At 40.0% G+C, this 14,875-nt stretch overlaps 1 protein-coding gene across 2 annotated transcripts; it reads right to left on the bottom strand.

Annotated features, from left to right (window-relative positions):
• Positions 1–762: 762 nt before the first annotated feature.
• TIGAR (TP53 induced glycolysis regulatory phosphatase) lies at positions 763–14,070 on the bottom strand. Of its 2 annotated transcripts, XM_026106297.2 has the most exons (6): positions 13,898–14,069; positions 11,206–11,243; positions 8,974–9,095; positions 5,258–5,335; positions 2,657–2,767; positions 763–2,220 (listed from the first exon to the last, which is right to left on the bottom strand). In XM_026106297.2, the coding sequence occupies exons 1-6, from the start codon at positions 13,927–13,929 to the stop codon at positions 1,762–1,764; spliced, it is 840 nt and encodes a 279-aa protein (XP_025962082.1). In that variant the 5' UTR covers positions 13,930–14,069; the 3' UTR covers positions 763–1,761. The 2 variants fall into 2 exon arrangements, with proteins under 2 accessions (XP_025962082.1, XP_064373785.1); XM_064517715.1 differs by lacking the exon at positions 5,258–5,335 and having other exon boundaries at positions 13,898–14,070.
• Positions 14,071–14,875: the final 805 nt, after the last annotated feature.

The raw sequence follows: 14,875 nt of genomic DNA, 5'->3' as shown, positions 1-14,875 counted from the left end.
TTACTCAGCATGCATTTTTAGAGAACAAGTTGCTTTCCTTTCTGTGACTACGTTTCAGGAACAGCAGATGGTTTCACAGTCATTTGCTAGATAAACAAACCCTGTAGTAAGTAAAAAACACTAGGTTCCTTCCCAGGTTCTGGAGAACACTACCTTACAAGACTATCTTTGGTCATCACAGGACTGAACACTCCCACTTTATCCTCTCCAGTTTAGTAGTATCAGAATTGGTTAAGCTACAATCTTAACACAAAGAAGAGAAGCAGACGCCCATTCAGTGTTCAAGTCAAGAGAAGTTCCCTGCTGAATTACAATTGCAGGAATGGAAGAAGCAAGGTACAGAACCTTAAACATTTCTCTTGTTAGTTTTCAACAGGGCTGCAATTAAGTACAGGTACCTGTTCAAGGAAACAATAACACCTTCTTCTTCCTCCTCAAAATTCAAGACCCTGCTCCAAGGCAAGGGAGCTAAATAGTTTGAAGTACACAGGATGGCGCAATAAAAGAAGTTTCAATCAAACAGTTAATTTGGTACAGTTGCAAGCAATTCAAATACATCCTTAATATTTTAACATTTGTGGTTCTTCCAAGTAGAGGCAGGAAAGTACTGATCCATACTTAGCCTTTCATGAGTAAAAGGTACTCTCATTTTGACCAAACAGCCTTAGTTTTTCAGAAAAAACAGATGTCGTATGAGCTGGGAAAGGCTTTTTAGAGTGGTATTAACAAAGATTTTTTGCCTCAGAGGAAAAACAGATGAAATGAAGTTCTACACAGGAGCCTTTAATAATTTTGTTTACAGGCTTAAAATATGTAAGTGAGGAAAACGTATTTGGAGATTATAAGTAACACATAAATCAGACAAGCATACACCGTAACACTACAAACACCCCGGGGGAGAAGGAAAACAGTACTAACAGTAACTATAAGCAATCATCAAGCAATCAAACTTGCATATATCCTCAGATTACTCTCCCATAAATAACAAGAAGATTCTAGGTGGGTACAATTTACCACAACTGATAAGATTACTTTTCAGAATGGAGACTGTTGTTTCAGCTATGTGTGCATTAGGTTCCTCATCCTGCTTAAAAATAAATACTTTATGTTTGTACACTGCTTTTTAGCAGAGGTCTCAACACTTACTGATTTTCTTGCAAAACATTCCTGTGAAGTAGGTATATACCACCATCCACATTTTACAAATGGAAAAGTGATTTACCCAGGGTCTCACAGCTCTTTAGTAGCAGAGACAGGAACATGTCCCCTCTCCCTGAGGGAAACTTCTCCCACAAGACAATGTTCTTTTTCAAGTTATACTACTGCATTCAAGAAAGTTGTTTTAAAACAACATGTGTTTATTATTACAGTATAGCACTTTGTAATGAAACAAGAATATGGTACACTTCATCTTTGAAGTACCATTCTCCCCCACTCCTGCGCCTCAGTTCTTATAACCAAAAGAATTATGGGCTAATAGTAAGAACTTTTTGAAATTATGCACTCCAGGAACATGTATGCAAGTGACTGAACAGAAGTATTATATTTCTGTTCGTAAAGAGCATTTGCGTTATTTCTCCAGCATCAACTTATAGCAGGTACTAGGACCATGCAAATTGCATGTTATTTTAAGGTGGTAAATAGTAGCAATTCTTCAATATTGCAGTGTAGTGCAAATAACTCCAGTCAATTCCATCAATAACTAAGTTTTCCCAAGCTTGTATGATGATGATCTAAAAATCACTTCTCCTCTGAAGACTCCTAAAACATTTTTGGAGCTACACATTCAGTACTCACATCTGCTAAATGAGAGTCTTGATTAAGACAAACGCAGTTGATTTCAGGCCTTAATATATTTTCATTATCAAGTTTTATAATGAAGTGACTAACTCCTGTATTGGGACTCACAGAAGACAACTGAGACTTTGTTAAAGTTGTTGGCAAAGTACACTTGAGATGTGAAACAAAATAGTCAATCCAGTTTCTCATGTATGCCCCATGACTCACCACTAATATATTGGCATCTAATAGTTCAGAAGCTCCACCGTTACCAGAGCTAAGTTCTGGTTCACTGTAATGGTTTGTCCAAGGGAAAACCGACTGTACTTCAGATGTTCCTAAGCTGTTGCTTGCTGCACTATGCATGTCTTGTTCTTTCTGTCCCACTTCAACAGCTAGCTGACACAGAAATTCAAAGAAATCCCTTGCACGTTCTCTCACCTAAAGGGAAAGGTCAGAAGATCACATTGTGAAGACTATAAGAGATTTCAGCTTTCAGAAAACTGAAACACAGCTACTTCAGCCAAAAGAAAATATTTATCTGAAACAAGCCTCAGAAATCAGCAGTAAACTACTTGATGTTGTGAACATCATAAAAGAACTTCTTTGCCCTTCAAATTCAAGGGTAAGAGTAACTGCCATTATCCCTTGGCAGATGTGAACTTCATGAGGAATCAATCTCAGAATCAGTATTTTTAGCTCTAGAGAGGTTCCCTACTTGGCAACCACTGCAATCAAGTTAAGTGGTTCTTTTATCCTGGAAAAATAATTACCTTTGGTTGGACTAAGCTTTCAATAAAGATGTTCCCAAATAAGCAATAGCTGCATCTGCACTAATGAAATGGCCTGGAAACTAGGACACAAATAAATACCATACTTCATTCAGTGTTTCTCCTCCAGAAGGCGTGAATGAAGGACACTGTTCTCCAGCAGCCTTTGCCATTGCCTTCAGGTCAGTCAAAGGCCTTCCTTCTGCAACACCATACTTCTGTAAGAAGCAAGTTACAGGGACAGGGTTTAGCCAGATATATCAAGTCTCCAGTTCCACTTTCAATGCAAACATCTTTTAAAAGATTTTTCTTGGATGCTTAGTCATAATGTGCAGGCTTAACACTAGCTTTCACATTTTATACCATTGTTTTGAGAGGAGGGGGGAAAAGGTGTCTTTATATCTGCTATTTGAGTTGAATATACATATATACACATACATGTATGTATGTATGTATGTATTTATGTTAGGTAGAGAAATATATTAAGAACAGTATCTCATTTAAAGGGCTAACGTTCAAAAAATTACCTCAGGCCTGATCTCTGACTAGAGACTTTTTCCTCTATACCTGACACTCAGTATAGAAAATTTGAGTGTTTTTGTAACTAAGGCTACATTGCAAACATCTCTGTATGGAATCCTTCACATGATTATAAACTCCATTTACTTTTCACCTGTAGAAAGGCTACAGGGAAATTTTTTTTTCAAAAGTAAGTAACAAGTATTTTCTCCATGGATCTCTGAAAAGTCTCCACAACAGAGAAGGAATCCATTTTAAAGTCAGAGTTGTTTAAAAGGAAGGAAAAAAACAGCAAGTAGTACATCTATTAAAAATAAACAGTAGCCTCATGTCTTTTTGGGGTGGGGGGGGAGAAGGGGAGGGCAGCAGGGGAACCTTACATTATTGCTGTGAACAGTGTTAAAAAGGTGGTGGTGGAGAAGCTTTAAAGAACACATGCTAATGGTGTTTGGGAACAGGCAATTAACTGTTTTCAATGATATGCTTGTTCCTGAGACAGAACCTCCACATGCAAGGCTCATACCTGAAACAGTAGTAACAAACTATATATACAAACTACACATTCTGGAAATCTAGAAGTCACATTATAAAATGTCATTTTTATGGTCTCTAATGTATTTTAGAAGACAGATACACTTGGATGTGTATTACCATTTTTGACCTTGAAGATCTTTCCAAGGCATCTCTTTCAGCAGAGGCATAACAGATTAATACTCTTACCACTGCAGTATTGCTAACAGATGAAAGGTGCATTCAAGTGGAAAGCTTCTTGCAAAGTCTGAAGACAGTGACAGTGCTGCAGTATTTTTAAGAAAGTAAGGAGTGATACTGTACTATCAAACCCTCAGTTACACACAACCCAGAAATCCAGGTGTTTATGACTAGGATATACTCACATGATCATTACTGATACTTTTTTGATTTATGATGTGGACATGCAATTAGCTGCCATACTGGTTAATTTATTACAGTCCTCAGAATTTAAATGGACTGAAATATATTCACTTCAGCATCTGAATTGCTTTCTCTAAAGCAAAAATGTGGCAATTTAAGAACACAAAGAGTGAAGAAATAAGTGTTCTGAAACTGCTGAAAAGGAAATACTACACAAAGATTTTTCCGGACTCTCCTCATGAAGGCAAGGCATGAGAAGAGAGTTCTCTTAAAAGGACCACCAACATATGCTCTTTTAAAGTTCTTAGCTTCTTTTCATGCAATTCAAGCTTAATTCCAGTTATAAAGAGCAGTGCCTCACAATTTGTGGCCTGCAGACACTGTATTTGCATTTCTACACGTCCATACAAACACCATGAAGGAGAAAAAAATGAAGCAGAGGCTTAAAGTTGAGGTTAGCCTTTATAAAACTCTAATACAGCCTGTAATATTTCCAAAAACATCAGGTGGTGAAGCAATTAAAGACAATTGGGAGGCATGTGTCTTGCTGATTTTCAGAGGGTGAACTAGAATTTCCAACAGAACTGCAAGAGGGCGAAATGCTACAATGATTTTCTGCTCTTTAAACTTTCATTTGCCTGCTAGCAATCTGCCATCCCACTTTTGGCTTTGTAGTATTTCCTTATTTAAAATTCAACTATCAGTGTAGTATCTGAAGGGTGAATGACATTAGCAGAAACAGCCAGCATTGAATTTATTCTGATCAAGACAGTTAAAAACAGACAGGAGGTACAATTATGCTTTTTATTATGCAAAGAGGTTATTCAGGAAGGCAGATTATACGTTTCCATTAGCACAAAGACTAATGGAAAACTTTCTAGTCATGATGGAACAAATAGCTAAAAAGCCAAGATCAAGTTGTGCCATCAAGGCAAGCAAAGACAGGCAGAGGTATCATCTTTACCATTTTATATGGGTGTTTAGAAAACATAACTAATCTTTTGATTACATTTAAGATAATTACCTCTACATGTGAACCTTGTCTTAAATAAATCCTCAGAGCATCACAGCTATACCACTCTCACTAAATACTGCCTTTGCTTCAACATTCTGTACTCAGGCAAACAATTTCTAGTACCTCATGTAAAGAGTTTAATTCAAATAATTATTAAATTAAAAACACATCAAACAGTGCTCCCCACTGTTAAACCAACTTTTTAATAAACCAGGGATCCATTGGCACTGTTACATTTTCAAATTGTTCATTATTAAAAACAAATTCTTATGGCACTTACTCTCTCTCGAAGTCTTGCATCATACTTGATTTCCAAATCTTTGCAAAACTTATTTTTTCGTATAATTGTGGCAGCAGTCTAAAAAGTCAATATATAGTCACAGTGAACTACTTTCTCATGGGATAGCTATACCACCTTAAAACACCACAACCAATGTGACTTACATTAGTAGTACCCATTAGTACAACCCAATACACAAGATAAAAATCCTTCCATCTACTAGTGTCCGTCAAAACCACACATATGGCCCATGTCAGGCCATAAAAGGTAGAAAAGCTGCAATCTCCCCTAAGTTCTTTCACAATTCAAAGTCCACAACAGTTGGAGACACTTAGCACCCATGAAAGGTGGGCAGCAAAATACACATCAGCTACAGGATTCACCAGGATAAAATGCAACATCTTTCCTTGATTATACTGTCACTCAGAGATCATGTTGACACATTCTTTGTGTAATGCGTGGGTTAAAGACTCACAAGCAGTACATTCTAAGAACCGATCAGTTACTCTGGCTGCCAAAAACATAGCATCTAACAAATCAAATTACCTTCTGGCAAGTGGCTACTTACTATACCTCTGAAATCAAATACTCTTGAAGCAGTTAGAGACAGGAGGATGTTTGCTGGCAACATACTGAAGTGTAACCCTTGCTGTTGGGAGGGAGACATGTACTGGATGAAACACTTAAGAAAAAAATTCAGGTTACTTTATTTACCTGGCTTTTGATGAATACAGCATGGCCAAAAAGAGAAAGAAGAAAACTCGAAGGCTTAGTTTGCTTTTGGCAATACTCTAGATGTCTTGACTTTTTTTCCTATACGGCTTTTTCTCTTCCAAGGAAACATATGACTGGGGGGGCAGGGAGGGAGGGAAGGAAGTTAGTATAGACAACTGACCAAGAGGAAATTCTGATACCACTCTGGAAAAAGTATGAGCTAACACAGACTAGAGAGTTGGACACTGGACAGCTATCTGGCTGCCACAGCCAATAATGGGAACTAAAGGAAGACTAACCTGCTCCATATTTTGTGGAACAAACAAGAGCAGAAGGCTATACTGAACACCTATGCAGTTTTGACTGGTAATACCAGCTAGAAGTCTGAATGTCCATGTCCACTCAAATGTACATTCAAAAGAACTCATTTTGAAAATTCTCCTTGGATTCTGGCAAAGAATAATAAGCTTTGTTGCACTAAACTAGATTTTATTATGTATTTAGTGTATTGCCTACAAAAGACTTTATTCTATGACAGACATTTAAAGTTGCAACATAATGTCAAAATTCAGAGGAGCTTGAGCCAATTTCATTGTACATATGAATAGTATAGTTAATTGTATGGTCATATCCTGCAGTTTCTCCAGGACTAAGATCTCATTCAGTATAAACAACAGACTACACTCACTTACTGAGCCCTACAGTTCATACTCTGAACTCTAAACGCTGAACACAAAGGCTCATGCTCCATTTATTGGGCTATAACCAAAACCTGCTCTGAGGGAGAGATGAACTTCCTCCAACCTTTCCTATGCTATTTGTTAGTAGAGTATCAGCATGCTTCAGAAACATTACTGAATTTGCACAATACTACGGTGACAGAAGGGATATTATCCCCATTTTGCACACAGAAAAGGCCCAGAGTTTCTCTCTTCCTCTTTTCAGGGCCCCACCTGTTTCAGTCCTGAACCTATCTTTTCTTTACCGCAGAGTTCTTGTCTCAATGGCACAGTCATCACAGTAAGTCTTATTTTCCCCTGCAGATTCTGGTGTTAAGAGTTACGCTCTGTTCACATCAAATCCCAACTTGCTTGACAAGTTACCTTCTATTTTTCCATTCCAGGTCTGTCTGCTGGTTCTATACCGCTAATTTTTGGAGCCAGTCTTCAACCCCTTTTAGGGGTCTTCAACCTTTTAGGCTTATTCTCTCAAACAGGCTCCCCTGTCTAGCCTATCTCTTCATTTACTCTACATGCTCACTTTTATTTCCTTTGTCTCTTGGAATTTTTGCCCAGGTAGTCCAATTCTCTTCACATAATTTTCATGCTCTCCTGACCTGCTCAGTCTTGAATGCTTACTGTCAGCCATTGGCAGTAGCCAGAGGACCATGTACCTCTCCTGGATCCAGAGACCAGTGTACACCTTGACTACAGATGGAAAAGACATTGCCAGAAAAAAACCTGAACTTCACTGAACTTCACCACCAACAATTTCTTTAACAACTTTTGTTTTCTCTTTTGCAAGGTAACTTGTACATTCCTCTCATACTTGAGCTATGAAGTGACAGTCTGGTAAAGGACACTCTTCACAGATTTGCAGCTGCCAAAAAAGAGAATATCTAAGCAAGTGCAAACTGCAGCTTTACACATCTTTGGAAAGACTCAAAGTTTGGATAGCTCTTCAAAAGAGCAGCAAAACACATTTCCATGTGCTTCTCAGGGAAAAGGCTGTCTCTAATATAGAGGAAAAAAAACACACCCACACCCATCTCAACCTTACTCTCAAATGGCTGAGCATTTCAAAGAGTTTCCCCCAAGGCAGGCACATGGTACAAAGTCTTAACAACATTAAAAAACAGTACTAAACTTGTAAAATATAATTACTGCCATTCACACACTTAACTGCCTAACAAGTCACTTCCTTTATTATTGCATTGCAAGACTTGGAACCATAAGACACTGTTCACAGAAGATAGGCTTGCTTATAGACTGTATCCTGTGCTTCCTCTCCTTCTCTAATTTGCTTTTGGCCTAAACTGAGCTGCTACAGCAGCTTATGGGACTGTGCTGCAAAACAGATCAACAAAATAACATGTTAAAAATAAAGAGGTTTTAACCTAGATTTTGTTGCTCTCGTTTACAAAAAGGCTTCACAGACTTTTGTAGCAGCACAACTGAGGGAAAAGCAAGAAGCAAGCAGGGCTATAAAGAATTTCCTCATAGTTTCAATCATGTGAAACCTACATGCCTCCTGAAACCACAGCATCAGTAACAAAAGACAAGAATTAAGGAGAGGGCTTCCACAGATGTGACCTTCCTAAAACAGCTGATCTACACCTTTCCATTTAACACTTTTATTTTCACCAAATTTTTTGATCATTTTGTAATCTTGCACACAAAATCACATGTAACCCTGCTCGATAATTAGTGCTATTTCCTCTTTAATTAAATTATTGAAATAGTGCATCAAGGTGAAGGGCATGTTATTACATTCAGACCTGCCAAAGTCTGCCTTTTCCACATGTTCACTGATCCTTGTACTGACTTTACAGCAAAACTTGATCTTGCTTATACTGGCCTGCATTCTTCAGAAGAACACGGTGTGCAGCCACAATGAACAAGCTGGTACAGCTATACCACACCCCATTTGTTTTGATTCTTCAAAGGAAAATTGACTTAGGCCTATGTTACCTGTGAGTACTCATTACTACTTTTAGCAAGAACCTATGCATATATAAAATAATGGCAAATCCATAAGACTAACATTACATGACATCCAAAAAAGCAAGTCAGCCTTCATCACTTCCTAACACAGCTGTTTGCTTTAACGTTTCCTTACTCACAGAGATCTTCTTGAATTCTACCCAAGTCCAACTTCAGTTTTAAATCCATCAAAATTGCTTTGGGCTCTCCTTCACTGTAATATTTTTATACCATCAATAGCAAATAAATGTAAAATACTGAAGCTAATATTTACATCCAGTCACCTCAAGAAGCACTTGCCTGCTTTGCTCGAAGGAGGTCACTTGAAAAGACATGGGTAAACTTCACATTACTGAGAAATTCACCAGCAGCATCTGCTTGTCTGAAACCAGTATCAGAGAGGGGCTCATCCACTCCTTGACCTGCAAAATAAAAACCCATCAACATTAAGACATGCAAATTTTAGATAGTTAACCAGCTGAGCAAGCATGACAGCAATAGAAAATATGCTCAGCAATAATAAAATCCTTCTCCTTCAATAGACCCAGGTATTAGTAAAAATGACTGCTCCTCTCGTCTTCTCTGAGCTTAATCACACAGATTGAGTGAAAACAGGGTGCCCAGGCTAGGAAATCAGAAAGATTATTATTGATTTTATTTATATTAATGTATGTACATCAGAAAGTTAATCATAATACAGAGGTCTTCATTTTCTACATGTGAGTAGTCATTTTAAGTCACCTATCCTTTTTAGAATAGTCTCTGGTAGGCTTCCTGCTAAAGGAGTCTCACAGTTGAAAATCAAACTCAAAGAAATTTGTCAATTATAATAAGAAAAAACAAACAGACAATACAATTGCACACAGGAATATGCACATCAGGAGAGCCAAGCCCTAACAAACATGAAATGCATGTTCCTCCCCATTGCCTAACATAAACAATGCCTTAAAGGAATAAGGCAACAAGAAGGGATTCTACGTAACGGGGGAAAAACGGCACATACTCTTTGTTTCAGAACAATTTTATAGTTGATGTAAACACAGTCTGTTACGGTCTCTTCCTCTCTGCTACTCCTCTACTTCTTACATTGACACTAATGCTCATGCAGTTGTATAGCAAGCATGCATAGCAAATCTAGCTGAAAAGTAACGCTTCAAAACACTGTTCTCAGACAGAGTAGACTGGAACTAACTCGCCATAGAGCTCTATGGCAATGCTGAGAGAAGCAGCATTATGGCAATCCAACTTTAATGGCATAAAGGTTTGGTCCTGTCACAGTTTCAGAGAATCTGTTAAGAGAACCAAGAATTGTGGCAGTGTGACAAACCTGTACCAAGCTACTTTGTCCATACTTTTATCATATTTTTTACCTCTGTAGGAAGCCAAAGCAGGGTATGTGCACTTCTCAGCATATCCAAACAATGACAAAAACAAAATTCTCACCAAGAAAATACGTAATTGATTATTTACAATCTTACAATAGCGTGAGATAGGACATCAGAAGTTCAGGACTCAGGGAGTAAGAGGGGGACAGAAGCCTACTACATACCATCTGACACACAGAAGTAGCAATTACAAAGACATTATTAGTACTTTTAAGAACATGAAGCTTTATTCCCTTTATTATGAACACAAAGGCCACGTTGCAAGAACTGTAAGTTATAACGTCAAAACAGAGGTAGGAAATCTAGAAGCACAATTCTTCCTCACAGCCTGTAGTGTTGCATACAATTTATTTTACTTGGAGCATGATCTCATTAGGTTCCTTGCAGCTGTGAGCCTCAGTCTTTCTATAGGAGACACCCAAATAGCTAAGATTTTTTAGTTCTGGGTGTACAATGCCAGCAATCGCTATGGAAAAGCCTTGTTTAAGAGTTTTGTCTAAAGACAGCCTTTATAGAAAGAGCTGAGATTAATTCAAGCATTTGAACAATCAACCTTCTCTTTTCACACTTCCTTGCTCTACTTTGGTAATCTCTCCCTTGCAGAAGAGTACTTCTTACAGCAACAACCTCCTTTACAATGTGACTGTCATTCATCCCTCAGCAGCTCCCTACCAACTCTGGTCATTGCATATACATGCACCTGGCTTGTTCTTTGCCAGAGCTGGACCTCTCCCACTTCTTGTCTGAATTCCAGAACCCCTTTTCCCAGGCTTGATATAAACTTCTAAGACTTAACAGAGTGGTGTGTCTTATTCTGGCATCCTTAATAACAGGTGCTGCTATAGTTTTTATCTGATTACAGACAGCTTTTTTTCCTGTCTGGAAAAAGGAAGTGTTCTAATACTGCTGACGGTACCAGGAGTATACCACTATTTCTAAACATTTTGAGGAGACTGGCTTACTAGAACCATTATAGTTCACTACAGTTATCAAGCTAATGTACTGGCTTGCAAATAAGGTCTCTTAAGGCATACGTTAATGTTCAGTAATAATATTAAATACATCAACAGTTGATTATGGGAGTTCTCATTTTGCAAGAAAGCGTAATTTTCCCTTCTAACAAGCTAGTAGCATGACTGATACTAACCTTGCAGTATCTTGTCTTTGTTGTATCTTGTTTCCCCACTGAAAGAGATTACAGACAAAAAACAACAAAACCTTCACTCATCATCAATCTTTTTGAACTTGGACTAAAATTATAGTAGATACAAACACGAGATGGCAGAGTCAGAATATGAAAAATGAGATAGAGTACAGAAATGCCGCTTTTCAAAAGCACATATTTGAAAACCTTACAAGAAAACAGAAGCATTTTCAAGCTGTCAATTCCAAACATGCCTTCAATATTTACTAACACAAACAAATCTGAAACAAAAGGAAGTAACTGCTTAAATTACTAGTAAGTGAAGCAAAAATTATCTATTAGAATGACTAATCCATGTTGGAGGGAGGGAAGAAAAATGAAGAATCTAGAGTCCTCTATGCTTTAAAAGTAAGCCAATACGAGAGATATAGATATAGCAGCAGAGCAGATTGCAAACCTTGAACTAGCACAGCTTAAGATGACAAAACTATAAAAAACTACTAGAATAAACACCACTTTCTTTGGGAATTAAAATACTCTAAGTTGAAAACCATAATTGAGAGTACTTCAGGAGAAAAGCAACTAAAACAATTTGCTGATGTATCTAATGACGGAAAATTTAACAAATAAATATGACAAGACTAAAGTTAAGAATATCAACTTCACTGAGACTGCTCACCTGAGTCAGGTGTCACCTCCCTGAGCTTTTGCAGTACAAACGCCAAACTTGTTGCTTGCTTTTTAAATGGAGACTCAAAACTGCTGGACAGAAGTCCACAAGATGAGCCCCAAATAGAAAACTGATCACAGAAAGAGAAAACACTGTATTTTGGAAGGCTTTAAACTCCTTCCCGAATAGCATGCAACAATTTAGTCTTCAGGCTCTTTCCATGTCTTGAACAGCTACTTCCATCTTCCTGAGGAATATGCAGCAGCCTGGATGGAGTCTATCCTACAGGTAATCAATTGGTCTGGAGGGAGGAATGTGCAGTTTTCCAAGTAGCACTAGTATTGACTAACACACACAAGCACAGTCTAAGTTACCACATTTGATGAAACTCCTGTCCATTTTCTATCAGATGAATTTTGGAGCTTTCTGAAGTGTCTGTGGAAGTCCCATTTGAAGATTTCAGATCTAACAAATTATTTCAGCCTCATATATTTTCTAGCTGACTTAGAAGTATGGCTGCAACTAGAACAGCAAGTCACCAAATTCAAGTCTTTAAGGGAAGTCAGAAGTGATTTGTAACACAAGGAAAATCAGAAAACAGAAATCATTGTTTCAGTGGTACTAATCAAGTATTAAACTGTATTATACCAAAGGAAAAAATAGTTTTCATAAAAAAATTAAGCAGTTAACTGCTATCAACTGCAGCAAGCTGGAGCTGGTGCTTGTTTCCCCATATATGCATATGTTCCCAGCAGAGAAAACTAGTCAAGTTAACTGAAGATTTTTGTCAATATCCACTGTGTACCTTTAAAGAAAAAAGCAACCATATACATTTTAAAGAAGTCGTAGATGTCAGTGCTTGCTTTTAACATTTCACAGTAGAAATGATCATTCCTAAATGAACTCTTCACCCCACCAGAGTGCTTTTGGCAGTGGAAAGGTCTTACGACCAATCACTTAAGAGTCCATAAACAGCTCCTCCTAATTTTATGTATAACACTGTATTTCAATCAATATTAAGTTATACTGATATAGCTAGACTTGTCTTGATAGTGAACTAAAATACACTAGAACAGACTCATCTACCTATTAAGATCTAATAACACCAGAGGCAACGAAGAAGGCCCTGCAGGTCAAGTATTTCCCTGACCAAATTGAAGTCAGGCAAAAATATCATTAAGGCACACAGTGTTGGTTTTATACTTTCTTTAGGAGTCAAACATTTATTTTAGCTATTGATGATAACTGTGAAACTAACATGGCATCTTCACTTACCACATTTGACTTTTAGAAGAACTGTGTGCCTTTAGATCATTATTAAGAGGTGAGCACCTTAAAAAGTAGAGCTAAACGGTTCAGCAGGAAGATCTCCAACACAGACAAACATCTTTGAATTACTGCACATGTTGTTGATTCAGCTAGATTAGTTTTTAAATGAGAAAATTCCAGAGGAATTTCCAGTGGAAAGCACTGCAAAGACTGTGTCCCATGCAGGGATGAGATTACCTTTAGTCCTTCCTCATGCATTCAGAGTTTTTCACTTTGAGAGTTAAGAGAGAAGCATCTAATGGAAACTCTCCCCATCCGGCTCAGGCCACTGTAAGTGACACAGGCCCCGCTGCCGGGGATGGGCCCCACGAACCCCAGCCCCATGCAGAACAGCCGTCGCGCCGGGCTCCCGCCCAACTGGCACGACTCGGGCGCCACGTTTCCAGCCGCAGCTTTTCACTGTCGTTGTCACTATGCCCAGGGCAGCGCCCCAGCAAGCCGAGGGCAGCCGGCGCCCCGGGAAGCCCCCGCGCCCCGGCAAGCCCCCGCGCCCAGCTCCGCCGCCGCTGCCCCAGCGGCTTTCCCGGACGGCGGGCGGCCGCAGGCCCCGCTGACATCACCGGCCCGGCCCGGCCCCCAACCGGTGGGGGAGGGGCAACCGGGTGAAGGGTAACACTTCCCCCCCCGGTGCTACAGGACGTCCCCACTGGAAGGGGCAGCCCACAGCAGGGACTCCGGAGTGCCCGTAGTACTCACTGCCGCACGATGGTCAGCCCGAAGCACGCCATGACGCGCCGCCGCGCCGCGCCGCGCCGCCCCCCCACCGCGGAAAAGCGCGCGGCGGACGCGTCTCGCACGCAGGCGCGCAACAGCGCGCCGGCCCGCTCGTCGTGCCTGCACTGCAACGCCCCACCCCTCTGTTCCCGCTCGCCTATTAGCCCCTCTGTGCCCGGTGACGTCACCACCTCTGCCCGCCCCGCGGGCCTCCAGCCATTAGGCTCGCGCCCGGCCGTTCGGCGAGGGCGTCCTCTACGAGCCAGGCGGCTCGGTCCTGCGCTACCTTCCTGACGCTGCGCAGTCGCCCAAGCAGCCCCCTCGGGGGGGGGGGGGGGGGGGAGGGAGGAGACATATGTAGGACCACTCTACTCACTAGCCACCCCTTTTTATGCTAGTTTAAAGCGACTGCGTGAGTACAGCTTGACGCCTGGCTGAATGCAAAAGAGCCCTGTTCGAGGGCATCCTCCTCAGTACGGACTCACCATCCTTCTTCCCCCCTCCTGTGGCCAAGGGCGCGCAAGGCTTACAAGCGGCATGGAAAAGGATCAGGCACAGCAGCAGGTCACTAGATATACTGGGTAAAGGCACTCCAGCGAAACAAATCCTTGAGTTATCTGTCCAGCATTCCGTGTTTTATAAGAGATGCACGTAACTTACCATGTTTACAAAACTTTCATTGGTACACATGGTTAGTAATATTTGTGGAAGACTCATTTCCAGTGTGAAAGTGTTTGATTTGTCTCACAAAGAAAGCTCCAGTTTGTTTAATGCCAAGTGCTTGCTTCAGCTGCAAAAATGTGTAAGAACTTCCTTTGCATCAAAACCTCACTGCATCCATTCCAAAAGCTCATCACAATGACAAGCAGATGCTCAGATGCACAATTACTTGCCTGCTTTCCTAAACGATGAGTTTTTTCCACATTAAATATGTTTGAGGCTGCAACGCATGGATTCACC

Source organism: Dromaius novaehollandiae, chromosome 1, assembly GCF_036370855.1.
Source record: "Dromaius novaehollandiae isolate bDroNov1 chromosome 1, bDroNov1.hap1, whole genome shotgun sequence".
In the NCBI taxonomy this organism is placed as follows: Eukaryota; Metazoa; Chordata; class Aves; order Casuariiformes; family Dromaiidae; genus Dromaius; species Dromaius novaehollandiae.
Note: the sequence above shows the minus strand (reverse complement) of the source record. Positions and strands in the feature narration are given on the sequence as shown.